The sequence below is a fragment of the Planococcus citri genome, chromosome 2 (assembly GCF_950023065.1).
Source record: "Planococcus citri chromosome 2, ihPlaCitr1.1, whole genome shotgun sequence".
Lineage (NCBI taxonomy): Eukaryota > Metazoa > Arthropoda > Insecta > Hemiptera > Pseudococcidae > Planococcus > Planococcus citri.
Window position 1 is genome coordinate 882,789 of NC_088678.1, and position 25,796 is coordinate 908,584.

The 25,796-nt window shown below is 35.8% G+C and overlaps 8 protein-coding genes across 11 annotated transcripts; 4 read left to right on the forward strand and 4 right to left on the reverse strand.

Moving 5' to 3' along the window:
- Positions 1–246: 246 nt before the first annotated feature.
- On the reverse strand, positions 247–1,345 carry LOC135833885 (transmembrane protein 256-like). Of its 2 annotated transcripts, none has more exons than XM_065347700.1 (4): positions 1,165–1,345; positions 850–1,021; positions 610–728; positions 247–533 (listed from the first exon to the last, which is right to left on the reverse strand). In XM_065347700.1, exons 1-4 carry the CDS (start codon positions 1,234–1,236, stop codon positions 390–392), a joined length of 507 nt encoding a protein of 168 aa, XP_065203772.1. In that variant the 5' UTR covers positions 1,237–1,345; the 3' UTR covers positions 247–389. The 2 variants fall into 2 exon arrangements, with proteins under 2 accessions (XP_065203772.1, XP_065203773.1); XM_065347701.1 differs by having other exon boundaries at positions 1,161–1,325.
- A 128-nt stretch (positions 1,346–1,473) lies between these two features.
- Stt3A (catalytic subunit 3A of the oligosaccharyltransferase complex) lies at positions 1,474–5,610 on the forward strand. Of its 2 annotated transcripts, none has more exons than XM_065347688.1 (14): positions 1,474–1,752; positions 1,867–1,963; positions 2,079–2,246; positions 2,322–2,482; positions 2,568–2,658; positions 2,738–2,844; positions 2,928–3,119; positions 3,205–3,358; positions 3,446–3,684; positions 3,754–3,921; positions 3,996–4,184; positions 4,264–4,483; positions 4,566–4,754; positions 4,835–5,610. In XM_065347688.1, exons 2-14 carry the CDS (start codon positions 1,867–1,869, stop codon positions 4,978–4,980), a joined length of 2,121 nt encoding a protein of 706 aa, XP_065203760.1. In that variant the 5' UTR covers positions 1,474–1,752; the 3' UTR covers positions 4,981–5,610. The 2 variants fall into 2 exon arrangements, with proteins under 2 accessions (XP_065203760.1, XP_065203759.1); XM_065347687.1 differs by having other exon boundaries at positions 1,474–1,737.
- Positions 5,611–5,835: 225 nt separating this feature from the next.
- Positions 5,836–8,380, reverse strand: GluRS-m (putative glutamate--tRNA ligase, mitochondrial). Its single transcript, XM_065347693.1, has 9 exons — positions 8,123–8,380; positions 7,783–8,017; positions 7,497–7,692; positions 7,193–7,407; positions 6,892–7,117; positions 6,637–6,797; positions 6,391–6,554; positions 6,068–6,219; positions 5,836–5,992 (listed from the first exon to the last, which is right to left on the reverse strand). The coding sequence occupies exons 1-9, from the start codon at positions 8,244–8,246 to the stop codon at positions 5,861–5,863; spliced, it is 1,605 nt and encodes a 534-aa protein (XP_065203765.1). The 5' UTR covers positions 8,247–8,380; the 3' UTR covers positions 5,836–5,860.
- Positions 8,381–8,536: 156 nt separating this feature from the next.
- Positions 8,537–9,662, reverse strand: LOC135833887 (nudC domain-containing protein 2-like). 2 transcript variants are annotated; one of them, XM_065347702.1, is made up of 4 exons: positions 9,509–9,662; positions 9,215–9,430; positions 8,937–9,146; positions 8,537–8,856 (listed from the first exon to the last, which is right to left on the reverse strand). In XM_065347702.1, the coding sequence occupies exons 2-4, from the start codon at positions 9,401–9,403 to the stop codon at positions 8,788–8,790; spliced, it is 468 nt and encodes a 155-aa protein (XP_065203774.1). In that variant the 5' UTR covers positions 9,404–9,430; positions 9,509–9,662; the 3' UTR covers positions 8,537–8,787. The 2 variants fall into 2 exon arrangements, with proteins under 2 accessions (XP_065203774.1, XP_065203775.1); XM_065347703.1 differs by having other exon boundaries at positions 9,505–9,659.
- A 203-nt stretch (positions 9,663–9,865) lies between these two features.
- LOC135833878 (uncharacterized) lies at positions 9,866–12,650 on the forward strand. Its single transcript, XM_065347689.1, has 4 exons — positions 9,866–10,364; positions 10,438–10,698; positions 10,782–11,848; positions 11,931–12,650. Exons 1-4 carry the CDS (start codon positions 10,121–10,123, stop codon positions 12,420–12,422), a joined length of 2,064 nt encoding a protein of 687 aa, XP_065203761.1. The 5' UTR covers positions 9,866–10,120; the 3' UTR covers positions 12,423–12,650.
- A 465-nt stretch (positions 12,651–13,115) lies between these two features.
- Mic26-27 (MICOS subunit 26/27) lies at positions 13,116–14,444 on the reverse strand. Its single transcript, XM_065347699.1, has 5 exons — positions 14,132–14,444; positions 13,905–14,041; positions 13,572–13,829; positions 13,430–13,497; positions 13,116–13,334 (listed from the first exon to the last, which is right to left on the reverse strand). Exons 1-5 carry the CDS (start codon positions 14,230–14,232, stop codon positions 13,314–13,316), a joined length of 585 nt encoding a protein of 194 aa, XP_065203771.1. The 5' UTR covers positions 14,233–14,444; the 3' UTR covers positions 13,116–13,313.
- A 320-nt stretch (positions 14,445–14,764) lies between these two features.
- LOC135833871 (titin homolog) lies at positions 14,765–21,131 on the forward strand. The gene is made up of 9 exons (XM_065347678.1): positions 14,765–15,034; positions 15,121–15,190; positions 15,737–15,919; positions 16,007–16,131; positions 16,211–16,617; positions 16,693–19,751; positions 20,071–20,188; positions 20,271–20,343; positions 20,556–21,131. Exons 3-9 carry the CDS (start codon positions 15,806–15,808, stop codon positions 20,725–20,727), a joined length of 4,068 nt encoding a protein of 1,355 aa, XP_065203750.1. The 5' UTR covers positions 14,765–15,034; positions 15,121–15,190; positions 15,737–15,805; the 3' UTR covers positions 20,728–21,131.
- Positions 21,132–21,711: 580 nt separating this feature from the next.
- On the forward strand, positions 21,712–25,432 carry LOC135833874 (oocyte zinc finger protein XlCOF6-like). The gene is made up of 3 exons (XM_065347684.1): positions 21,712–22,064; positions 22,180–22,290; positions 22,375–25,432. Exons 1-3 carry the CDS (start codon positions 22,035–22,037, stop codon positions 24,433–24,435), a joined length of 2,202 nt encoding a protein of 733 aa, XP_065203756.1. The 5' UTR covers positions 21,712–22,034; the 3' UTR covers positions 24,436–25,432.
- Positions 25,433–25,796: the final 364 nt, after the last annotated feature.

Consider the following 25,796-nt stretch of genomic DNA (forward strand, 5'->3'; position numbering starts at 1 on the left):
TGAATCAACATCACAAAGGCTGCTAACTGAAAATCGAGAAACTTTCAGTTTTCTCATCACTTGATGGACGAATGACATGATATTGATCATGCGATGCGTGAAAAAAACTTTTTAAAAAACGTAAATTTGAAGACGATTATTTTATACATGTTTAATACAAACTTTCGGTCCCATTTTTTAGAAGCAAACTGAATAATTAACCGTTTGTAGAACGTGAAAAAAAAAACAGAAATCAAATCACCGTAGTAAAGAATAGCCGAGAAACATTTATTCAGAGACTAATCAGAAAAAAAATACAAAGATCTTCAAAACAACGCATAGGCAGGTAAAATCACACAAAAAATGCGAGACTTATTTACAATATTCTACCTGAGCACGAACAAAGTTTATTATAACATCATAGTTATCCAACCCAATATCAATAACGAGCCTCCGTAAGGAGTAACTTTTCTAAATGTTTGATCTTCCATTAAAGTTTGATGATAGCACGATCCACAAAATAATATCATTCCACCAATGAAGGCAAGTGCTGTCTGCAAATAACGAAGAAAAAAAATCAATCACACAAGATTCCGCAATTCACATCATCGAGAAATCATGATGACTTACAACTTTCGGAAATCTACAAAACGGGACCGCGAACAGTGCACATGTATGGTAAAAATGATATTTACTGGCAGTTTCGAAAACTTTTTTCTCGTGTTCTTTGCCTTCTTGAGTCATCAGAGCTAAACTCGAAGAAAATCAAGACATTTGAATTAGTCAACTTTATCACTACAAGTACAAGTACAATAATATTTTAGACCATCTCTAGCCGAAAATCTTAAAATTCTAACGTTCGATTCTTACTGTGTGCTCCATAGGCTCCGATTATAACAGCAGAAGCACCAAAAAGTCCGGCTAATCTAATGTAGTTGCGATTTATGGAGAGAATGTTCCATAATTCCTTTCTAGTTAAAATTGGTACTTCGGTAGCTGTAGGGCCACTCTTGTATCCCATGACATTCCCTGTAGCGTTGGCCTGGAATTTGACGAAATTAGAAAAACACTTTAAAATTTTAGAAAACACAAACATTTGTGCTTCAGGAAAATCACGGGGTGATTTTCCGATCTAACGATATTTAAAAAGATGATGAAATAAGGATGAGAGATAATTTTACCTACAGCATATTTTACAGCTCCCAGCGAATATGTGACTACTGGATTTTTGAATAAGATATAGTTGAATGTGTCCATCTTGAGCTCCGGTATCAAAAATTGTCTTCCGAATCCGTAAACTGGAAAATTGTTATCATGTAACTTTCGAATTTTGATAATTTTTTAAAGTTCAAAGCTTTGTTTATTAGTTTATTGTTTAAAGTTCCAGTAGATAGCACTGATAGACGCAGATAATGTTAATATTTTTTTCATTGGTAACACTGTTTTATGGCTACTTTTCCATTTGTTGACAATGCAGAATTGAATGTTTGAGTTGGAATTTCAAAACGCCACCGTGTAAAAAAATCTATGGACGAAAATTATGGATACAAATTTGTGCTTCTACTTAACATACGAATAGATATAAAATTGATAACGTTAAAGTTGTAAAATGTGAGAATTCTTTTCAGTTTTTAGTATCTGTACTCCACACTATGTTTATTTGGCCATTGTTCGAGTACACTTTCATTTAAATACCATTCATCCTTCCATTATTCGTGATTGAAACTAGTGCCGGCGAATAGATACATTCTGCCGAAAGTAAGATTTTTCCAAGTAATTCTTTTTATAACGTTCGAATAATCAATATTTTAGAATAATCATTCCATTGTCTAAACGTTTGTTGATAATTTCCGGTGTTCAGTTGCTCAATTCACTTTATGTTTGCAGATGACAGCGTTAAAGTATACTTCACTTTTTCGGTTGTCAACCGATAAACAAGAAACTGTACTGAAACTTGGGGTGTTAACTCTCGCTGCAATTCTGTGTAAGTTCGATATATATGTGCCATCAACTCTTTCGTGTGCTGTTCTTGACGGACTTCGGCACTTCATTGCACTTACAAACATATTGTTCAATTTCTGATGTGGTGACTCTTACAGCGTTTGCGATTCGGTTGTTTTCGGTGTTACGTTTCGAGAGCGTAATTCATGAGTTCGATCCATATTTTAACTATCGAACGACCAAGTATCTTGCCGAAAATGGATTTTACAATTTTCACAATTGGTTCGACGAGCTGGCATGGTATCCCTTGGGAAGAATCATCGGTGGTAACTATCTATCTTTACTTTAATTTATGCAGTTTTACTCGGAACATTGAATGTTAATCGTAACGATTGCTATAGGTACCATTTACCCTGGTTTAATGGTGACATCAGCGATGCTTTATCATATTTCGAGGCTTGTCAATATTACTATTGATATTCGTAACATATGCGTATTTTTGGCTCCTCTATTTTCCAGTTTCACTACAATTGTTACTTATTTGCTGACGAAAGAGTTGAAAGTAAGCATTTGATTTTTATTAGCTCAATATAAAGGTTCTTTTTTATTTTGAACTTGCCTATATTTACCTATATTATGAATTGCAGAATACCGGCGCCGGCTTAGTAGCAGCTGCTTTGATCTCAATTGTTCCGGGTTATATTTCCAGATCTGTTGCTGGTTCCTACGATAACGAAGGTAATAAATAAATACGACGCGATACGTTTGCTATAGTTTTGTATATGTTTTCTCAAAAATATGCTGTTTTTTCTCGCAGCTATTGCCATTTTCTGTATGTTATTGACATACTACGGATGGATCAAATCTGTCAAAACCGGTAGCATTTTTTGGGCATTATTTACTGCGTTGGCGTATTTTTACATGGTAACGATTTCATTTTAAATACTTATTTCATATATCCCATAATTTGCCTTCCTTCTCTGTCTAATAACTGATTTGAATTACAGGTATCGTCGTGGGGAGGCTACGTATTTCTCATAAATCTTATACCATTACACGTGTTGGCGTTGATGATTACTGGAAGATTTTCTAATCGTATTTATGTGGCTTATAGTGTCGTTTATTGCTTAGGAACAGTTTTATCTATGCAAATTTCATTTGTTGGCTTCCAACCGGTTCAAAGTTCCGAACATATGTTGGTTCGTATTAGTTCGTTATAAAGTTCGAATCATGAATGATCTGAAATTATGCCTATTTTTAATCTGGATTAATTGATTGTTTCAGGCTTTAGGAGTGTTCGGATTATGTCAGATTGTTGCTTTTACGAATTTCCTCAGGAGTAAATTGAGTGGAGAAGAATTCGACATTTTGTACAAAGGGTTATTAGGCGGAAGCTTGGGTTTGATTTTAGGCCTCGGAAGTATTCTAGCGCTTTCTGGTAATACTATTTTACATTACAAATATTATAGTTTTTCAACTTGTCGATAAAAATTTCCATTTGTATGTGTTTTTTTTTTCAATTTAGGAAAAATTGCGCCTTGGACGGGTAGATTTTACACTCTATTGGATCCATCCTACGCTAAAAATCATATCCCGATTATCGCATCTGTTTCTGAACATCAGCCTACGTCTTGGTCGTCGTTTTACTTTGATCTGCAGAGTTTGGTATTCTTGTTTCCCACTGGCTTGTACTTCTGTTTCCATCGTTTGTCAGACGCTAATATTTTTCTTATATTGTACGGCGTGACGAGTATTTACTTTGCGGTAAGTTATTCATGTTGCTGTGGCGATTACTTTGAAAACGGTATAATAGAACATATTATTTCTGTTTAGGGAGTAATGGTTCGATTGATGTTAGTTTTGGCGCCGGTTATGTGTATCTTGTCAGGGGTTGCTGTTTCGTCGTTACTGTCTTCTTACATGAAAGATTTGGATCCTCCGAAAAATCTCGACAAAAAATCCAAGAAATTGGCGGAAAGCGATTATGAGTTGAAAAGTCAAGTGAGTGACCTTAAAATTTTGATTCGGAGTGTATAACTAAAACTTAACTGATTAAAATGCGTTGTGTTGCGCAGGTTGCCATGTTCTTTGTTATAGGTATGAGTGGAATGCTGATATTGTACGTGCATCATTGCATATGGGTGACATCGGAAGCCTATAGTTCTCCCAGTATTGTATTATCTGCCAGAGCCCATGACGGATCTCAAGTTATTTTCGATGATTTTAGAGAAGCGTATTATTGGTTACGTCGTAACACTCCGCAGGTACTAGTCATGTCGTGCGATCGATTTTTTTTGGAAAATTTATGTTTATTGTTTACTAATCAATAATGAATATCCGTAGGATGCTCGTATCATGTCGTGGTGGGATTACGGATATCAGATAACAGCGATGGCGAATCGGACCGTAATTGTGGATAATAACACGTGGAATAATACTCATATATCAAGAGTCGGTCAGGCTATGGCATCGACTGAGGATAAAGCTTACGAAATAATGCGTGAATTGGACGTCGACTATGTTCTGGTAATTTTTGGCGGAGTGGTTGGATATTCTTCTGATGGCAAGTATCATAAAATACCGAAAAGTATCTAGTACTAAAAGAGCAACGCTCTCAGTATTCACATTTGTATCTCAATTATCAGATATAAATAAATTCTTGTGGATGGTGCGTATCGGTGGTTCGACGGAGCGAGGCAAGCATATCAAAGAATGGGATTATTATTCGCCTTCTGGAGAATTTCGCGTGGATAGCGGTGGTTCGCCTACTATGTTGAATTCACTGATGTATAAACTATGCTATTACAATTTTGGCAAAGTTTACTCCGAAGCTAGTACGTTATTTGCGTAATGATTAAAATTAACTTTATTGGTGTAAATATTTAAAGTAATCTTTTTCCGTATTTTGTTACAGATAAAGCTTCCGGTTACGATAGAGTGAGAAATTCAGAAATTGGAAATAAATACTTTGAACTGGATAAATTGGAAGAAGCTTATACCACGGAACATTGGCTCGTTAGGATTTATAAAGTAAAAGGTTTAAATAACAAAGGCTTGTAAACAACAATTGTGAACCTCTTCTACATTTTTCGATCTTTCAAGTTTTATGCTACTTTACCATCTCTGTGTTCCCTCACAGATAATCATATATTAAAAGTATGGATAATTGAAACAGTATGTGTTTGTAAATCATTCTGCGTCTCGAGTCTTTTTAATAAGAGTTCATGTTTGTTATGTAACAGTATAGTTTTGGTTATTTCCACTTAGTACTGTTGTTTTTCCAACTTATTTTTTTTTTCTTTATCTGATTTTAGTAATTTACTTAGTTCGTCTTACTTAAAAATTCATTTCCGATTGTGATCAAAGATTTATGTTCTTACCACAAATTATTTTTTGGGATTTTTTTTTTGATAAAATAAGTTTTTGTATTTGTGATTTATTATTATAAGTGTTTTAAAACAAGTGTGCTGAGCAATTAAGCATGTCTACGATGGAACAAACGTTCAACTTAGGGTGTCTTACTTATCATGAATTTCTGCGCTTTGTATTTGAATGCATTTACTGTAATATTTTTATGTATACAGATTCTATTTTAAAATTTTCTATATTTAATTTAAGAATCAGTTGAATGTACAATGTTCAGATGTACTATTGTGGTTTTGTTATAAAAAAGCTATTATGAAAAACGTGTTTGTTGTTTGAATTTTATTTTCGAAGATTGTATTATTATTCAATATCACACGAAATATTCGAATACTCATCGTTTTGATATGGTTCCTTGCCTCCTCTGATAATTTCATCTCAAAAACGCGGTATACAACCTCTCTCCTTTACTTCAAACATCTTGTGCAATTGCACATTTGATCATTTTTTACCTTCCTAATTTTAAACCAAGGTGAAAAAAAAACAACTGAAAAAGTCGCCGAAATATTTAATTTTACTACTTTTTTAACGTTACATTATCTGCTTGCTGATGGCGATTAGAGTTGAAATAGTTTTCAGCTCTTTGCAATCTGTCTACTACGTTCGATTGTCCCAACTGAATCATCATTTCACCAACGCTAGGTCCGTGCTGAAATAATAAAAATTTACAATAAAAAACCCGCGAGAAATTTCACACAACATGATTTATGTAGGTAATAATTACCGTCAATCCGCTCAAACATGCTCTTAAAAATCTCAGCAAAGGACCGTATTCAACTTGATGTTCTTTAGCAAATTGTTTGAAATATTTGGTGAACGGTATTTCGTTAAAATCAGTTGCATTCTTGAAATGACTAACGAGTGGGTTCAATAATTCTGAAATTAGCAATAGTTCAATAATTAATGAAGCAGAAAGTGCGTACCTACATACATATGTAGTTTTACTCAATACCGAGATCTATCCATTTCGAAAACCTTCACGATGAGCAGGGTGATTTTAATATATAAACTTCAACCATAAATTAATAATAATGTGGATTGCATTACCGAAATACTTTTCTTCTAGATTTGATAAAGCATCTTCTGAAGGTAAAATCCATATGTAAGAGTAATTACTTCCAACGAGTTCCGATAATCTACAAATTCTTTGACTGCTCCACACTAATAATTGCTTCAACTTGTCATTGTCTAGTGATGATTCATTTATTTGCCTTTAAAATAATTTCAAAATTAATCAGAAATCGATCGCTTCAGATTAGGCAAGTGATTTTGCCGATACATCAAGGTACTTACTTTCCTGCGAATTGATTAATAACTAAATTTCTCAATTCGGTGACTAATTGATTCAATGTTTCTTCATTGGTAATCATTTTTCTAATCGTTAGGCGATTCAATTCATCCAACAGTTCGTATTTGAGTTGACAATTATGAGGATTGACTGCTTTCAACTGGAACTGTTTCAAAAGAATGAATATTAGATTTATTCTTCTCATTCGTTATACCTATGAGAGTTCCATCGGTTTTAATTATCAGTGCGGCGAAGTTCACCTTGGAGATCAATTCGTCAACTTCTCTGAGCTTCAGTTTGGCATGAGCTTCAGTCTTGAACCCTCCTCCGGCAGAAACGATAACATTGAGAATAGTGGAAGGGTACATTCCATCGTTTCTGTACGCTTCCACAGTCATGTTGCTGTTTCGTTTCGATAATTTCGTGCCATCGTCATTCATGAGTAATGGTAAATGAGCGTACTTAGGAGGCGTCCAGTTGAATGCTCTGTAATCGTGAAATCAATCAGCTTATTCATCACTTAAAATAAGTACTTTTTCGAAATTACGTATTTATACTAACTTATACAACAATAAATGTTTTGGTGTGGACGATTGCCATTCGACACCACGCAAAACGTGACTGATTTTCATAAAATGGTCGTCAACAACATTGGCGAAATGATAAGTAGGGTAACCGTCACTTTTTATTATTATAGGATCGCCTTCCACTGCTGCAACATCGTGAACAATACTTCCATAAACTAAATCTTCCACCGGCTCTTGAAACGGTGTCAACTGTCGATTAAATCAACCGGAATAAATAACAGTGTACCGGGGTATTTACTGATGTCCGTTTAAAATTATAAAATTGCACATTTTGTTACTTTGAATCTGATGCAATGCGAGGAGCTATTTCTCAATTTCTCTTGTACTTCTTGTTCGGATAAGTTCCTACAACGATTATCGTATTTCGGTACTTCGCGTCGTCTAATAGCATCCTTTTTCATTAAATCCAGACGTCGATCGCTGCAGAAGCAATAATACGCGGTACCATTTTCCAATAACTTTTGAACTTCTTTTCTGAAATTTAGTTCAAAATGTCGAGGTTACTCTAAAATGAAAGTAGATGCGAATCATACGCGATTTAAAAAAACGTTGAGTGGAACGTACTGGTACAGCGATAATCGCTCCGATTGCAAGTAGGGTCCATACGAACCACCTCTACGAGGACTTTCATCTGGTATTAAACCAGCCCATTCCAAGTCATTTTCTACTTTTTCAACGGCTTCGTCAACTAATCTTGTTCGATCGGTATCTTCTATCCGCAAAATAAACTTGCCATTGTTTGCTTTGGCAAAAAGGTAATTGTATAGAGCTGTTCTTAGACCACCAAGATGAAGGAATCCTGTAAACATGTGAGATGTTGGGTCAAAATGTGAACAGAGGAAAAGAGAGAAAGGTGATGAAGCGAGCTTAATTTAATCACCGAAATTTATAGTTTCATACAAACCTGTAGGACTAGGGGCAAATCTTACTCTAACTTCATTTTCAGAGGTGCATAGATAACGATTCACCATACAACATTGCTGAACAACAATATTCAGAAGAAGCTTACTCTTCCAAGGTAATGCCATTTTGAATCGTTGAACACATATCTAATAACTGTGAACGTTTCAAATTTAGAAAATAATAATTTGTAATTAAAAAGAAGTGATGAAATGATTTCAATTTTCTTCGATCGTATCAAGTGATAAGGTTCATTTTTCTTATCAGTTCCGGGGTTTGTTTTCTTTTTTGACTGGTCATGAACATGAGTGAAACTGAAAAGTTATTGACGAGAAAAGAGAAAAAATTGATAAAAACAAGAAAAAGAGAGCGGAATTTTAAACAAGAGTGAAAAAGAAAATAAATAATGATTCGCAAATTGGTTCATCTTCAGTATATTGTAATTACAAAACCTTATACATAAAATCATCATAAAAGTATGTATAGGTATTGCAATATTCTTAGATTACACTGTAGGCTCGTTAGAATTTTACAATTTTCTATTTGAATCACATCAAATCGAACAAAATTTGTACCACTGCCAGTGTACCATTCTTCATTTCGTTTTCATCAAGGACCAATAAAACAATTATATTCAATCATATGCTATATACGCATTATTGAATTCATTCAACTCTGCTCCGGAGCTTTATCATAGCTTTTAGATAGCTTTGCATTGCTAAAATCGAATCCAGGATTCTAGGAACAAAAAACAAAAATACCGAAAATTAGATGAGTCCAGTGTACGCAACGATGAAAGGAAATGGCACAATAGCTACCTCAATTTGAAACTTTTCCAAATCTAATTTTTTTCTCATCTCATGCAACGTGACAGGATCTGCATGATACTTTTCATCGGCGGTGAGTGCTTCCCATACAATTTCTTTGGCGGCGTAGTCAGCTTTAGGAAGAACGATGTTCAACAAAGAGCCATTATCTTCTATAGTCCACACTGCTTCATCAGCATGAACCGGACGAAATAACTTACCCTAAAAATAGGTTTTTATAGAAAATAGCTCTTGACAAAATGAAGAATATTCTACAAACCGCGTCTTACTTCTAAGATAATTTCTCCTAAGTAACTACATTTGATAGTGCTCGGTGTAATTTTTATCGAGACATCCTTAGCTTTTAAGTTTTTGAATGATATGATCTCGACGTGAACTTCATCAACGTTTTGCCACCATCTTCCCCATTCAGTTCCGCAGGGTACTACTCCACTTTTTTCGTCAAAGTGGCTCACCATCTTGGGCACTTGTAATGAGCGATTTTCCTAAAAATGGAATTATGGGTAAATGAACATCGCTCAGCTTACCTGTTCAATTTTCAGATAATAGAAATACGTACTTACAAGTGCAAAAAAGACGACCTCTTCTGGAGTGTGAAAATTTGAACCAAAAACTACTGAAAACCCATCTGACCAAACAGCAATTGACAAAAATTTCAATTTTCTCTAGGAAAATCGGTCAAAAAATATTCAAATTTCGTCAAAAATTCAATAATTTGTTTATGGTCCTTTATCATTCTTATCAGCGAAAAAATAATTTATTTTGACTTATAATTTATCGTTTTTCAACAGCATTTTAATAAAAATTTCAATTTTTCATCCCCACCTAACCATCTCTCCAGTCTTTTGTAGTCTTTTGTCCAGATTTTGTCTGCACGTCCTTCCCTCTCTAAAAATTTTTGTTTTCATTTCGAGTTTTGATAATAGAAAATCAAGTTTCGGTTTCACTATTCACTGTTTTCACATCGAATGGTTTTCAAATTTTTTTCAATTCCAAGTTTTTACTTTTATTAATTTGTATTGGTTTTATCAATCTTTCAAATCCGATTTACTAGTTCTCATCATTTCAAGTTTTAAATCATGAATTATTTTTCTTGAGCTCCAATTTAGGAGTGCGTGATGTACCATGTTTAAAGAACATCGAAAAACCGCAACTGAGATCATTTTATAGCCAGGATGAAAAGGAGATCTTCGCGAAATGCCGCGTTGGCTTCTGATGCAGTGGAGATCAAGCATGAAAAAGACAAACATGAAGAAATCGGCATACACGATGATACACATTTTTTCCCAGAATTTGAGTTGCCTGCTGAAAGACCAAAATTCATTTGTTCGGTTTGTCAAAAGAGCTTCTCAGATAAAAATTGTTTAAAAAAACATATTAAAAAAATTCACCAGTTGGAACCGGAACCGTTTCTTCAAAGTAAATTCGATTTTTATTTCTAGCAACTAGATGTATCGCTCGATTCGTTAACTTAGCATTGTATATTTTCTAGATAATAAACAGGATAAGAATCGAGTCGCACCGTTCAAATGTCGCGTTTGTGAGACAGAATTTGCGTACAAAAGAAACTTGAAACGGCATCTGATTAAGTATCACTCCCAGGGGTTGGAAGACGAGGAAGGAGGCAATTGTTTTTGTATCGTTGAAAGTTGTAAATTTCGATCATTTTTCATAAATGCTTTGAGGACACATCTTACTGAGGAGCACCAAGTGCAAATTGATATCGAAAATAAAACCTTCAATTCGAAAGCAGGTTAGTGACATATTTTAAGTTGAAGCTGTAACCGTATAATAATCCTCCAGTAGAAATTTAATATATTTTTTCAATTTCTGTAGAATTCGACGCGTGGAAGGAAGAAGAAGAGAAAACAAACGTTTGCCTGTTCATTAAAGAGGCCGGAAAACATACGCTAATAAACGGAGATCAACGTTTAATTTATCAGTGTCATCGTTCCGGACATTATTCTGGTCATGGTAACGGCAAACGCAGTTTTCGTATCAAAGGAACCTGTAAATTGGGTAAAAGATGCACGGCTGGTATAGATCTGACTGTTAAAAAACTCGACGACGTACACGAAGTAGTTTATTATAAAACTCACATTTGGCATACGCCGGATGTGGTGCACGTGAACTTATCAGCCAGTGAAAGAACATTTCTGGCCAACAAACTCAGAGAAGGGGCTTCGATAGCTTCCATTTTAGAATCTGTGAAAGCCGATAAATCAGTAGAAGGAACGAATTTTTGTAAAAGAATTCATTTGTTAAAACGAAAAGATCTCGTCAACATTGAAAATACGTTTCGTTTGAACAATACCGAGAGGCATATAAAAAAACAGCATAAAAAAGGTCAAAAAATTGATCGAGAGAAAATTAAAAAGAATATCGACACTTACGGTGAAATTACGAGCTGGGTACTCGAATCGCCTTCTAATTCTTGCGAATATTTCACTGTAAAACAATTACAAACGGAAAAATGTTCGGAAAATTGCGGTGCTGTGTGTTCGGCTTGCAGTATTTGTCTGCATATGTTTTCATGCACGTGTCACGATTACCTTTTATACGGTACTATGTGTCAACATATTCACTCCGTGTCTTTATCGTTGCATCCTGTTCAGAAAAATAAAAGAGCATCGAAAACTATCAGCAACGGTAGTCCTTCGGTGAAAAGAAAACGCAAAGAGAAAACTGAAATATCAAAGGAGCAGGAGCCGGAGCCGGAGCCGGAGCCGACTGACACTGAACATAAAGAAAGCGATATTATTAATTTTTTGACGAAAAATTTAGAACTTCAACGAGAGCAAGAAGCTCAACAAGAACGTTTAAAATTAAAAGAGAAAATCGACGTTTTTAATAACTTCTGGGTAACGAAAATTGATCATCTGTCTGACGCCGCGGTTCAACAGGTATTTTGCCTTTCAGGTTTAGCGAATCGTTGTACGTATGTCTTGTCAGGTATAAACTAAACCATTTTCATATCTGTTTCAGTTGCTTAAAATTATGGATTCAGCTTTCGAGGTACTGAGTGAAACTATGAATTCGGACCAGTCCCAGGTACCCTCTACGCCTCTACCTACCAACACAAGTTCGCCGGTAATCGAGAATATGGTGCATCAGCAACCCAACACGTTAACGATCATGTCAAGCCATATGATAGCGCCCAATATTCAGCACAATGGTATACCTCTCGATCATCAGAATATCGCTAAATGCATGCCGTCAACTATGAGCAATCTTCCAGTCAACATTCCAGAGCGATTATCGACGACGCAGTACTATCCAAATATCAAAAAGAAACGAAAAATCGAAGAAGCTGGCTTTTACCGACCTCCCGTCATGGATAAAAGAACAATGTTTGAAAATATGTCTACTGAACACGCATTACCAGCGGATAACTATGCCAACTTTGACTGCAATCTATCCTGGCAAACGCCACAAATTTCTGCAGGGACTGGTCCTAATACAAAATGGTGGACGTAGCAAATGCAGTATTGATTTTCTGCTGTGTATTTGTATGTGTCTGGTGCACAATACTATCGAAGTAGATTCCTACTGACTATTTGTGTTATTGAAGAACAGTATTATTTATGCGTCATTTTTGTCCGTTTTTATCTTATCACTTTGATGATGTGTACTTCAGTACGATTTTTGCGCTGTGTAAATTTGTGTGTTTCCATTAAAACGGATTTTACGAAATAACGAAAACAATTTTCAATTTGTCATTCGAGTTCACCTCCTTACTTCGATACTCTCTGCTGTTAGAATTCAAAAGAATTTACGTCGAACTGGGTAGGTACTAGGTAGGTAACTTATTTCGCGTCATTTTTCTATCGGACTAAATTTTTGTAAAAATTTTCCAGTTCAGTTTCAGAATTTGATTTGATTTAATAATATATATTTAAATAACCTGGCAAAGCTCATTTCAAAATCTACAAATTTTTCTCAAAACATAATTAAAAGTTGAAAATTTCAACAAAAAAAATCAAGAAATTTGTTTTTAAAATATTACGAGTAGAATGTAGAATGATCGATATTTTGGAATTTGAATTGGGTTTTCTTTTGGCCACTCATCGGAAATACATATTTCATATTTTTATTTTTACTGAAATTACGGAGCGAAGCATCGTTTCAGTAGGCATACGAAGCGTCATTTAAAAAAAATTGCACATAAAATAAATGATACGATAGTTTAATTGGTAGTGATACACAGTTTAACAAATAATACCTAACAAATTCTCTTGCAAAAGTATGTACATACAACTGTATTCCTAAATAAACCTTCTTTTTCCGACTACCTAATGAAAAATCCTGAACGGTTCCTCAAAGATTGCCGATTCACGCAGTCACATCACAAAACGAATTAAAATCATCTCAATCTTTCTTCGAAGATTCCTGTTTGAAATTGAAGTTACGTCAAGATCAGAAGTTGAAATAGAACAGATGAAATAATAGACCAGAATGTTAATACAGATTTGTAGTCAATTTACCTGTGGTTCCTGACTCGCGGGTTTTAAAGGAAATGTAGGTAATTCGTAACCAGTAAGGTCTTTCGAAACTGTAACAAGAAATCATATGTTTAGAAATTCATTCAAAAATTGGTTTAAAGCAAAATGTCATGGTTTATGGTACCTCCATTTAAAAAGTGATAACTTATAATCGCATATTTTTTAGACAACTGCGACGAATGTTTCAAATATTCTTCAGCTTCGTTAGGATAGCAAATTGCTGCAGCAGAAATGCCTCCCGAAGTTGTGTACAATAAACGCTTAAAGAATCCTTTCCTTATTCCGAGAATGTAGCCGAATAAAACTCCTCCACTGATTGCTCCAATTCGTTGCAATATATTACGATCTTCACGAAGATAATCCACCGTGGTCACGTAATTTGCTAAACAAAGTCAAATTAGATTTAGTAAAATACATAGTTATTTGTATCAATTTTTCAAAACCAAGATTGTATTACATGTGGCATGAGCGACGCCGGTTCTGAAAAAAGTAGAGCATCTATCGGATACTGACTGTACTGAGCGCACCAATTTGCAACCTTCTGATCTGAATAACTGCACACCATGTAATATCAATTCGTTTCTAGCTTCATCGCTGTGATAAAATATTAAAGTAGTATCAAGCAATGAATCATTGTTCTCGCAATTGAATGCCTTTGAAAACACAAGTAAACTATTTATTTACTTATTCTGAACAGATTTCAACGATTTTTCGGTATAAATCGGCAACTCGGTTCTTTTCTTCAGTATCTTTTCTGGTTTCGGTTCTCCTGTGGCACTTGACATATCGGACAGAGATCTGAAGAAATCAATACCTAATCAACTTTCGAAAAAATTGGGAGTTTCGTATAACAATTTGATCACAGCAGCGAGTAGATTCTTTTTATGCACTATAAATTTCTTCGCCAATTTGTAATAAAACAAAAATAATGTAATAAATAATCGACAGTCGTCATTGAAATTTATCCTATCCTATCTTATCAATTTATTTATCAGCAATTTGTTTTCATGACGAAATTAATAGGAAAGGAGTGGGGGGCAGCAAGGAGCGGCGGAAACTGCGGAAACGGAAACCTTATCCAGTGTTGTCACGGATTCCAAAAGCCCGGAACCGAACCAGCAAATGAAGTTGCGGGAAAGAGAGATAACGTGACGAGTGAATCCCTCACGTCATGGATTTGGATTCCACAATACGGGTACGTTGCGACCATGCGACCAAACGACGTAACGTAACGTCAAGAGAGCGCTCCTAGCAAGTGAACGAGTAACTAAAGTCACCGAACGAACACAATCATCGGGCACACGCATAAGGTTTGTTCGTTTTTAACCAGGTTTCTTACCCGGGTAAGGTTAAATCCAGAGACCTGTTATAGGTCTTTGGTTAAATCAGGGGTAAAAAGTGGAGAGCGGAGTAAGGAGAGTAAGGAAAGTGTAGACCCGGTTAGACCGAGTAATAAAAACGAACAAACCTACATGTTCGTATTCTGTGAAAATAAACATTTTACGAAAAATTAATTGATAATTTTGAAGTTTTGATACCGTTTTGAATTTTATCGATTGATTGAATTAACCTTTAATAAAATGCGAGGTAAATATAAAGTAATATTCGTTAGTGTAATAAATCATTATTTGTGTCATTTAGTATCGTAATGCTTCTTCTTTTTATTACTCTAGTGATTCAGTGAACACCGTTCATCAAATTTTTACATTCAACCCGAAAGCTGTAATGAATACATTATGCAAGGTAAGCGTCTGTAATTGTTCAGTTTCTTTAATAAAATTTGGAAGGTAATGAATTCATCATTTCTTCTTAGTGGTTTAATGAAACCATCAGCCATTTGGCTAATGGTATTCACTTACTGGTTATTTCATTTCTTTTAATAGCTTCGAACCTTACGCAAGGGAAGCAAAGTTTCAGGTTTGTCCGTCTTTATGGCAGCTAAATTATCTTAATAATTAATTGGAATCGTTTCCAATTTTAATAAATTTTTCGCCATCTCTTTGATACAAACCACCTCTTTGCAAGTTGCTGAGAGAGAGCTATAAACTGAGCTTCAGCAGTTTACATATCTAAACGGGTTTGCTTTTTTGTTCTCAAAGAAATATCGCCAAAAATCTTTATAATAAGGCTAGTGGTAGATTTACCATTGAGATCGTTCGTTTCCGATGACGCATTTACACAACATTCTATCTTATTGATCAAACTGGAATTTAATTAAATTACCGCTCTAGAAGAAGTAACAAACGAGTACGTGAATTCACCCAAATAATTTTTTCAATATATTTTCAGGTAGTATAACAAGAACCGCACAAGTGAAGTAGAATGAACCCTAAATATTGAGTACGAAAAAAATCTACTATGGAGTATATACCAGGAGATCCGACACTAATTAAAAATATAGTAACTCAGTTGAAATCGCAAGGAATTTTTGATCAAATCAGAAAAGAATGTATCGCTGATGTTGATACCAAAGTGAGTACCGTCCAAACTCTGTAAAAGTTTGCGCCGAGATTTCATCATCAACTTTTGTATCATAACACTGTTAATTTTTGTCCGTAGCCCGCTTACCAAAATCTCTGCCATCGAGCCGATACTCAAGTATCGAAATTTCTTTCCAAAGTGAAATGGGGTCCAGATCTGCATAAAAATCAGACTCGAGAAAATATACGTAGACAAGTGAACGGGTATGTGTTTCAATATAGTTCATCATGGTCGTGAAAAATCTCCGATTTCGAGTAAACTGTTTATTTTCTTTGTGTTTAGGTGCAGTTTCGTTGAACCTGGGATCGCTATTATTGTCGATCAACTAGTGAACCCTCGTATCAATACAGTATTAGTACCGAAAGTTGAAAATATGTTGTATAAATATTTGGGTATACATCAAGAAATCGATAATACTCCTAGTCAAAGAGAAACTAAATCGTCCAATGAAAAAAGTTTCTTCAGAGATGTACCTGATAGCGGTGTTCCTGGGTTTTCTACAGTAGATATTTATGACACGAAAAAAGACGCCGAAAAATATTGTACGAATGGGTCTCGCAAATACTCTAAAATGGATGATCAAAGAAATGACTCTTCCGCTGGTAAAATGCAATCAACTGATGATAAACGCAGTCGTGATAAATCATCGAGTATCAAATTCGAACCATTCGATAATATTAAAGATTCAGGTTGGTCTACTTTCAACAAATCGTTTTGTACTGATTGTTTCCCCTTTGATAAAAAAACATGTTGAAATTTTCCAGGTAAATCGATAAAATCAGAACTCGAAAAACACATTCCAAAAGTCGAAATGAAAGAACCTCCATTACCGGAATTCGATTCAGAATCCAGCGACGATGAAATGTCACCTCCGTTCGAACCGAATGAAAAATCCGACAACGACATGTCTATCGGTAGCGCAGATTCGAACTTCAGCGAAATAATTTTTGAGAAAGCATCCAATGAACCAGAGATACCAGGAGTCGAAGACCACATTGATATTATCTGTAAAGCCGACGAATCAAAAATCATTACCGAACACGAAGATAGCGTGGATTCAGTTCACAGTTCGCATTCGACTCCTCCGGCGCCAGTAAAAGTTCACATATCACCTTTGGAGATACCAAAAACACCGACTATTAATTACGAAACATCGGACGATAGCGACGATTACGTTAAAAATAAAAAACTTCTCGATTCAATTGCTTCAGATGCTGCAGAACCTGCAGCTTTAGAGGTGCCAGAGGTGAATTTTGAAAAAATTGAGAAAGTTCTCGAAGATGATATTAAAACCAAATCCGTTGAAACGATCGAAACAAAACCACTTAAAGAAGACGATAAATATGTAGATAAAAATCGATTAGATGATGCCAAAAAGAAATCAAAGTACAAGGATGATAAACCGGCCGAAAGTAAAGAAAAACACACCGAAAAGAAATCCGAACACAAGAGCGATAAAGATCGTAAATATGATAAATGTCGCGCCGAACAAAGAAGTAAAGATCGTGAAAAGGATAGACACAGGCATGATTCATCGTCGTCAAAAAGCAGCCATAGCAGAAAGGATGATAAATCTCATCATTCGAGAGATCATTCGAAATCCTCCGAACACGATCGTAAGTCTAAAAGCGAACACAAGAAGGATGATATCAAGAAAGATGATAAAAGTGAATATCGTAAAGATTCCAGGGGCGATCGTAAAAAAGAAGATGATAAGAAACATTCTACAAAAGATGATAGAGACAAAGACCGTAAGAAGGATCCTTACAAGGTTTCTTCGTCAGATGATAAAAAATCTTCGAAATCTGTTAAAACCGAAGACTCCAAACACAAATACGATAAACCGAGGGACGACAAAAAAAGCAGTAGCAAAAACGACGACAGTCTTAAAAGCAAAAAGAAAGACGAAAATCTGAAAAAATCTAGTTCCCAATGCAACATCGACGAAAAGAAAAAAACTGATAGACGTTCTTCTGATCGCGATAGCAGCGGACCTTCTACTTCCCATTCGTCTTCGATTCATCACACCTCATCTCAGAAATCGAGCAGATCTGATAAAGATAAAGGATCGAGTAAACACAGACACTCGTCTTCATCTTCGTCTTCACATAAAACGAAGAGAAACGACTCCGAACGCGAGAAAAATCGCTCAGAAAAATTACCCAATCACGAAGACAAAACTCAAACCGCAGTGGACGATCTGGAACTGATTCTCGAATCTAGTCCCGACAAGAGTTTTCAAAACAATACTAAATCCGTAGCCAATTTCTCGGCTTGCAAAATATTCCCCGAAAAGGCTAACGGCCAATCGAATGATCACGTTGAAGACATGATGAACGAGATGTTCCAACCTACAAAACCCGTCCTGAAAAAACCAAAAATAGCTAAAAACTTCGCCGATATTAGAAGAATTATGAAATTACGCAAACTATACGAAGAAGATTTCAAATCAAAGGGCTCCGAGCAGAGCACCAACGAAACTGCCACCGATACTGATAAATCAACCGCGTATAAAGTCAAGTTACGTCGAACGGTCGACTATTTTGTGATGAGAAGATTTGGTAAAAATGGCAATTACGAAAAATGCAAAGAACTCACCAATGCTATCATTGAAACACTGACAGATGTAAAATTGAACATAAGAAGAGTAGATCGTCAGTATTCGTTGATTGACGGAAGCTGCACGGTAAAGGATGAAGAAACTGATCGCATTTGTAGTAACAACATCGGTCGTGCCGCAAACAACAACACCAAGCTATGCGACAGCGTTGAAATTAATAATATTGCGATCATCGAAGACGAAAGAGCTAACTTGATACTCGAAGATCTCGCCAATTCCTACACAGATCCTAATTTCAAACTGGGTAACGTTCCTGAGGAATCTAAACCCAATCGACTGCTTGCCAAGGCACCTTCGACGAAAGAAGACACCATAAAAATCGTCCATTCTGATATTAAAGCCAACGGTGCCAAAACGCCACTACCTAAGCAACTGAGCCGGACCAAGAACGACGATAAATCCAAAGAAATTGATGACCGCGTAACTGAAAACAAAACCCCAACTGTGATGGCAGAAGAAGAAGACACCGGGCTCAGTCTGAAACTTAAAATCAAGTCGATCTCCGATGGTAAAAGTAAAACGTGGCAAGCCTGCGATCAATTAGAACAAATTCAAGATCCAGTTCGCTACTTACCTACTCCGAGTTACAACAGTAATTTCATGCAATTTGCCAATGAACTCTTGAATGAATCGTATAATTTCGAAGTGGAAAATCTCTCTATTGAAATGGATTATCCGGAAGCTTATGATTTCATGTTCGTCAACTTCTTAGGAGCAAAAGTTATACGAAGGAAGTCAGATGATCCAAAAGCTAGTCCTTGTAAATATAATTCGGAAATAATTAATAAAAAATTAGGCGATAAAAGCATCATGTTGAGGATTAAGAAAACCTCCGAATCTGATGGATTTGCCGATCATAAAATACTCAACAAAAAACGAAAACCCGCCGATGATTCGGGTATTGAAATGGATAATCCTGAATCATGTAAGATAAATCCCGAACCTGTTAAGAAGAAAAAGAAAACTTTGGGTATTAAGAGAACGTTCGTCAATCCGCTCAAAATGAAATTAACCTCAGGCCAATTAAACGATTTCGTTAGTAATGGGTTGACTGAAAACACCGCCAACGTCGCCGCAGCAAAAACTAAAGCCTCGCCAGTTCGTAAAAAAGTTTCTAAGGTTAAGAAAGCCGGAGAGATGATCACTGCAAACGCTAGCCATAAAAAGAGTGAATCTGAGAGCTCGGATGGCAGACGTAGTTCGGTGAGTTATACTCTTTTATTTCAATATAAACTTCATTGGGCACAGCTTTCTTAATTTTTGGATGATGGTTTTTTCAGCCAGAGTCGCCGTTTTTTTTTCATTTTTCAAATTTTTAATTTTTGATGCGAGCTCATGTTCGGATTTGAAGTTTTTTTGATTGACGGACTTGCACGATGATTCAAATCTAAAGATAATTTCATCTACTCAAAGCTGTAGAAATTTTCAACATTTTTAGAATATCCATTTTTGTGCTAATTTTACGAAATTTTGATATTTCAATGAACTGTATGTATTTAATCACGATTTGATATAATTTCAGGTATCTTCAATGGGAACGAGTAGTACGCATTCGAAAGGTACCAATGAATCAGCAACACCAGTATCATCAGCAGCAGCAACGAAAGCTGTAGCAGCAGCGCAACCCAAGAATAAAACAAGTACTTACTGAAAATTTACACTTGCTCAAACTGTACACATCTTTATGAAACTGTTTCGTTAATTTTTATTATTTAATTACAGAAAATATTACATTGAATAACGATACAAACACAGATACGTTGGAAACAAGCACCAGCGAAGGCGCTGCTACTACGTAAGTCCAAATGCATGCCTATACATAATGGCTATCGTCATTGAAAACTTTTCCATCCATATCCCTCCCCTCTCGTCTGCGAGTGTGTGGCCGTCATTGAAAACAAACCTCTTAAAAAAAACACCCCTATCATCTTCGGAAATTTCCATCCCTCTAGTTGACCTTATTCGAATATTAATTTGTATAGTAATCGATACACTTGGTTTCCATAGGAAAACGGCAGATCCACCAGTGAAAAAAGCAACCGATACGAAGACCGCTGAAGAGAGACGTAAACAAAGTATAATGAATTGTTATTACGACGAAAGTGACCTGTATAAGCCTAGACCATCGCTCAGACTTACTTCGAGAAGACACCGTTTGAGCAATGCAGAGAATATTTGACTGTTTGATATCAAAAATTTGTTCAATTTTTACAATTTTGAATTTCAAGTGCAAACGAATGTGCCTTTATTTCTTCTCCATTGTTTTTCTTATTGTTTTATTTAGTGTAGTGTATCTACCTATAGGTTACTCAAGTTTTAAAATTTTGATTATTTTGTGCGATGTTTACGTATTTTTTACTGTAAATGTATTGTTTTTTTTTAGTATTCCGTTCCGATTATGTTATTTTATTTTACCGGAATGTACATCATTTCGCGAAATATTTTATTTATAGTTGTTTTTTTTTACCAAATTTTATATTCAGTTATTAAGTTTTGAGATAATTTGTTTTAATTTTTTCTCCTCTTTTAGTCTTCTTTACTTATTCGTTAAGTAATTTGAATAAAGTTGGCATTTTCAGCGTCGGTTTGGATTTTTTTTCTGATTTGGTGGTGTTTCTTGGAACTCTGTGTTGATAGTTGTAGGTATTGGGGAATTGGGATTTGAGAATACTCAAGTAAGTACGCAGTGGAGAAAGATACTCGTAGCATCTGATCAAGTGACCAGGTGTCCAATCGGATCATAACGCTGATCTGGTCACATAGAATTGGATCGAAAGAATTCAAGGATCTGATCCGACCTGATCAAACAGGTCTGATTAGGTCTAGTAAAATCTCAATTCCTAAATTTGATTATTTTGACCTGATCAAAATTCAAATGAAAATTTGAAATTAGATTAATTTAATGAAATATTGCGTAATAATGGGAGAAATTCTTTAAAAGCGTGAAAAATTTCGTTGAAAATGCTCAAAGTACCTATGCTTTTTTATGCTACTTTTCAACTTGGTAATGTCTGGAGAATGAACTTTGAAGCTTAGTATATAGGAACTTGAAAGATGAAAACGAATATCGAATGCGAAAAATTGTATTGCACCAGGCACCACTTCCACCTGCGGGAGACAAAACAAGGTCTGGTCTCGACTTCGCTTGTTATCAATAAAATCAATTATCAATTTTTTATTACCTAAATTACTTTTCAGATTTTTATGTAAATTTGCGTCGACTAATTCGTTAATTTTGTATATATTGAGAGATTCTTTTAACCGAGAAGTATTGATATTGTATAATTAAAAGTTTTCGGCACTTGTTGAAATGTTCGGCCTCGAAATGAATCACTTTAGAAAAAAACTAATCAAGGCTGAGAGAAACGCTCGTATTCTCGAAACACCTGAAAGGTATAAAATGTTGAATTGAAGATGATTGATGGCGAACGTTGAGACTGAAAGTAACATATCTTCGCAGAAACTGTCGTCAGAATTAGCTTCGCTATGAAAGAAGAAACTGAACTATCTCCGGAGGTTAGTATATGTTTGTTTGTTTCGTGCCTTACTAATCTTGGATTTTGTGAGTTGTATTTCAACACACGTAATACGATTGATTGACCATTATACGATCTATGTTATGTTTTCGAAGGCGTATAACGAAGAAGCGTACGAACCGATGGAAGGCATTTTGGAAACGTGCATCAAAGAGGAAAATTCGGATCTCAAACTGAATTGCGAAGATGCGCAAAACTCGAGCCTAGTATGTTATTTATTGTTATAGTGGTCTCGGTACGAGTATAAATTGAACTTGTAGTTTATACGGCGTGAATCTGTTTATGTCCAGGTCATACCTGTGTGTAATACTTTCGTACCTCATGTTGCCGTTGGCGAAGCCAGCAAAAATCTGTCTTACAAGAAGCGAGAATCATCTACGCGTATACAACTGCGGGACTGTGACCAAATGTATTCTCAATCTCGTGACAAACACCTCGCTGCCGAGACTAATACGAAAGAAGATTCTGATACAGCGTGTAAAAAAGAAATTCCTATCGACGATTCTTCAAAAAACCAAGCTGCTAAACTACGAAATAGAAACGACCTCGAAGGAGCTGCGGTCGAAGTAGCAAACGGAATTTCTTCTTCAACCTTAAAGCGTACAGATTCTATCGATAGTGAACCGAAATGTGAAACTAACGTTGCAACAAAAGAAAAATCATCGCCGAAAATCAACGTTAAGAAAGATAAACACGTCAAAGAACGTATTCGTCTGGCGAAATGTAAACTTTGTACGGAAAGTTTCGCTAATCGTGATATGTTGCAAAGCCATATCAACACAGTACACGCCAAACAGAAAGCGTTCAATTGTGAAAATTGCGATAAAGATTTCGCCAGTAGTCGTTTACTGGAAAAACACGCGATTACGCATCTGAAGGATAAACTGTACGGTTGTAATTGCTGTAGCGAAACGTTCTGCGATAATAACGCTCTACAAGTGCACATCTCGTTAGTTCACATAGAAGAAAAGTATTTTCCTTGCGAATTTTGTAGCAAAAAATACGATACGAAGAATAGTCTGAAAATGCACATGTTATCCCACGATACGCCGAATAATTACAGCTGTTCTCAATGCAAGAGAATTTTCAAATCGAAGAAGAAACTGGAAACGCACGAACAAAAACACTCGCAAGAGAAACGTTTCGTTTGTTCGACTTGCGAGAAACGTTTCACGTCGCAGTCGAAACTAGATATTCATACGAAAATTCACACCGGCGAACGACCGTTCGGCTGCGAATATTGTCCCAAACGTTTCATAACACGCTGGAAACAAAAATTACACGTACGAATACACACCGGCGAGAAACCGTTCGCTTGTACGACGTGCCGCAAATGTTTCATTTCCAAAGATAAACTGCAAACGCATTTGCGCGTTCACAAAGGATTGAAACTGTTCGCCTGCGTGCAATGCGAAAAGAAATTCTGCACCAAGGAGCAGTTGCGATTGCATACGGTCACTCACACCGGAGAAAAGGCGTTCGGTTGCGAGCTGTGCGAAAAACGTTTCATTTCTCGTTCCAAGTTACAAATACACGTTCGCATGCATACCGGCGAAAGACCTTTCGCTTGCGAAACCTGCGGCCGTAGTTTCATATCGAATCACAAGCTGCAAACGCATCTCAGAACGCACAGCGGCGAAAAACCTTTCGAATGCGACCACTGCAACAAACGGTTTACATCTAAAGAGCTCTTACAGTCGCACATAAATCAAACTCATTTCGGTTTAAAGCCCTTCCATTGCGATACGTGCGAGAAACGTTTTGTCAGCCGCTACAAACTACAATTACATATTCGCAGTCATACCGGCGAAAAACCCTTCGGTTGCGAATTTTGCGAAAAATCTTTCGTCACTCGCTACAAGCTACAAGTACATTTACGCATTCATACCGGCGAACGTCCTTTTCCGTGTTATCTTTGCGAAAGATGTTTCATATCGAACGATAAATTACAAGTGCACATCAGATCTCATACCGGCGAACGGCCCTATATGTGCGAACATTGCAACAAATCGTTCATCTCCAGCGATAAACTACTTATGCACGTACGAATCCATAATGGCGATAAACGTTTCAGCTGCGAGACTTGCGAAAAAAGCTTCATCACCAGATATAAATTACAATTACACACCAGAACTCACACCGGTGAAAAGCCTTTCGTTTGTGCCGTTTGTAGTAAAGGTTTCATCACCAACGATAAATTAAAAGTGCACACTCGTACTCATACCGGAGAAAAACCTTACATTTGCGTTTATTGTAACAAAGGTTACATTACCAACTGTAAACTACAAGTACATCTCAAAACGCACACTGATGAAACTATTTTGCGAAGTGTTCACTGGTTATTGCAGTGACAATTCTTCGTTCGTAGTCGTCATCGTCGTCGTTGTCTAGCCGAAAAAACTTATTTTGGTGGACCATTATTTGGTGCTATTTTTTGGTGAAAAAAGTCATCCAAGCTTCGGTGTACTTATATCTTCTCTAAATTCAACTCTCATGTTGAACAATTTCGCTCTTGATCTGAGAACATGAAAAACTCTCGATTTCATGTCGGTTTCGCTTTCATTTCCTGTTTATGTAACTAAATGTATCTACATATTTTTTTCACTTTGATTTCGAGTGTTTCGCCTTCATTATTTTTTGTTGCGTCTTGCAAATAGTGTTTGTATCATAAATTTTTCTAGTCATACGATTTTCCTGTCGCTGAACTCCCCATTACGTAGTTGGTAGCTGGATTCTTCTATCAAATTTTGCGTAATGTTAATAAGTTGCCAGTATCTATCTATACCAGACGGTTAGTTACCATTTGAATCAAAGCGTCGTTATATTCAACTATTACTGAAAGTTTTCAGCGTAATCAAAAAATACTAAGTACATTTTACTGATACTTCATGATCTCTTTTTTTTCTGTTTCTATAGCTTTAAGTCGTACGCTTATACTATTTTGAAGCACCTTGCCTATCGCATTACGATTAATATTGAACTACCTGGTTGTTTGAAAAGTGAACATTTATTTACACTTTACAGTAACGAGTGATTGCTGATTAATCGCTCTCGGATAAGATTGTAAGATGTTTATCATTGCATGAAAAAAAAAATAACGTAGACGATTTGTATTCAGTTTTACTTCATTACTTCCTTTTTATTCATTTTTTTTTAGTTTTCTTGGTTTTTACATATCTAGTAGGTAGCTAACAAAATTACGATTTTTGTTTTATGTAATTGCTTTATCTGCATAATTTCCAGGTTAATATATATTTTCATATTTTTACTTTTAAGATTTTTGTTGTAATAAACAGTTTCATAATTCAACTGAAAGATTCGTAAAATACATCTTATATTTTTCAATCAGATTTGAAAGCATTTTTCAACATTTCATAACATTCGCGCAACATAATGAAATTTGCACGGAAAAGTTTCAAGCAGGTTAAATACTCTAAGAAATATGCGAGGCTACTGCGAATCGCCAAACTATGGTGGCTAACTGAAAATTACCAAAATTTTTTACAGCAGGCAATACTCTACTAAGTGATTACGGAAGGCGCCAGGGGGAAAGGGGATTGAATTTCAAACCGAGCTAAACTTGAATGATCATGGGACTTCTGGGGTATCGAGCATGTTTTTCAACTACAACTTTCCAAGCTCGAATTCGATGTCATTTTGAGACTAAAACCAAAAAGGAGCTTTAAAGCAGAAGGTACACATCCACAAAATG

Coding starts and splice junctions, on each gene's coding strand:
- LOC135833885 (XM_065347700.1), bottom strand. CDS start 1,236: ATGGACACATTCAACTATATCTTATTCAAAAATCCAGTAGTCACATAT. Junction 1,022..1,164: donor TGGGAGCTGTAAAATATGCT/GTAGGTAAAATT, acceptor GTCAAATTCCAG/GCCAACGCTACAGGGAATGT. Junction 729..849: donor CGGAGCCTATGGAGCACACA/GTAAGAATCGAA, acceptor CTTCGAGTTTAG/CTCTGATGACTCAAGAAGGC.
- Stt3A (XM_065347688.1), top strand. CDS start 1,867: ATGACAGCGTTAAAGTATACTTCACTTTTTCGGTTGTCAACCGATAAA. Junction 1,964..2,078: donor AACTCTCGCTGCAATTCTGT/GTAAGTTCGATA, acceptor TGACTCTTACAG/CGTTTGCGATTCGGTTGTTT. Junction 4,185..4,263: donor TACGTCGTAACACTCCGCAG/GTACTAGTCATG, acceptor GAATATCCGTAG/GATGCTCGTATCATGTCGTG.
- GluRS-m (XM_065347693.1), bottom strand. CDS start 8,246: ATGGCATTACCTTGGAAGAGTAAGCTTCTTCTGAATATTGTTGTTCAG. Junction 8,018..8,122: donor ATTTGCCCCTAGTCCTACAG/GTTTGTATGAAA, acceptor ACATGTTTACAG/GATTCCTTCATCTTGGTGGT. Junction 6,555..6,636: donor ATTAATCAATTCGCAGGAAA/GTAAGTACCTTG, acceptor ATTATTTTAAAG/GCAAATAAATGAATCATCAC.
- LOC135833887 (XM_065347702.1), bottom strand. CDS start 9,403: ATGGTGAGCCACTTTGACGAAAAAAGTGGAGTAGTACCCTGCGGAACT. Junction 9,147..9,214: donor TAGGAGAAATTATCTTAGAA/GTAAGACGCGGT, acceptor ACCTATTTTTAG/GGTAAGTTATTTCGTCCGGT. Junction 8,857..8,936: donor TGGAAAAGTTTCAAATTGAG/GTAGCTATTGTG, acceptor TTTTGTTCCTAG/AATCCTGGATTCGATTTTAG.
- LOC135833878 (XM_065347689.1), top strand. CDS start 10,121: ATGAAAAGGAGATCTTCGCGAAATGCCGCGTTGGCTTCTGATGCAGTG. Junction 10,365..10,437: donor ACCGGAACCGTTTCTTCAAA/GTAAATTCGATT, acceptor TATATTTTCTAG/ATAATAAACAGGATAAGAAT. Junction 11,849..11,930: donor CTGACGCCGCGGTTCAACAG/GTATTTTGCCTT, acceptor TATCTGTTTCAG/TTGCTTAAAATTATGGATTC.
- Mic26-27 (XM_065347699.1), bottom strand. CDS start 14,232: ATGTCAAGTGCCACAGGAGAACCGAAACCAGAAAAGATACTGAAGAAA. Junction 13,498..13,571: donor TTATCACTTTTTAAATGGAG/GTACCATAAACC, acceptor TTCTTGTTACAG/TTTCGAAAGACCTTACTGGT. Junction 13,335..13,429: donor CCGCGAGTCAGGAACCACAG/GTAAATTGACTA, acceptor AATTTCAAACAG/GAATCTTCGAAGAAAGATTG.
- LOC135833871 (XM_065347678.1), top strand. CDS start 15,806: ATGGAGTATATACCAGGAGATCCGACACTAATTAAAAATATAGTAACT. Junction 19,752..20,070: donor CGGATGGCAGACGTAGTTCG/GTGAGTTATACT, acceptor ATATAATTTCAG/GTATCTTCAATGGGAACGAG. Junction 20,189..20,270: donor GCAACCCAAGAATAAAACAA/GTACTTACTGAA, acceptor ATTTAATTACAG/AAAATATTACATTGAATAAC.
- LOC135833874 (XM_065347684.1), top strand. CDS start 22,035: ATGAAAGAAGAAACTGAACTATCTCCGGAG. Junction 22,065..22,179: donor AAACTGAACTATCTCCGGAG/GTTAGTATATGT, acceptor ATGTTTTCGAAG/GCGTATAACGAAGAAGCGTA. Junction 22,291..22,374: donor ATGCGCAAAACTCGAGCCTA/GTATGTTATTTA, acceptor GTTTATGTCCAG/GTCATACCTGTGTGTAATAC.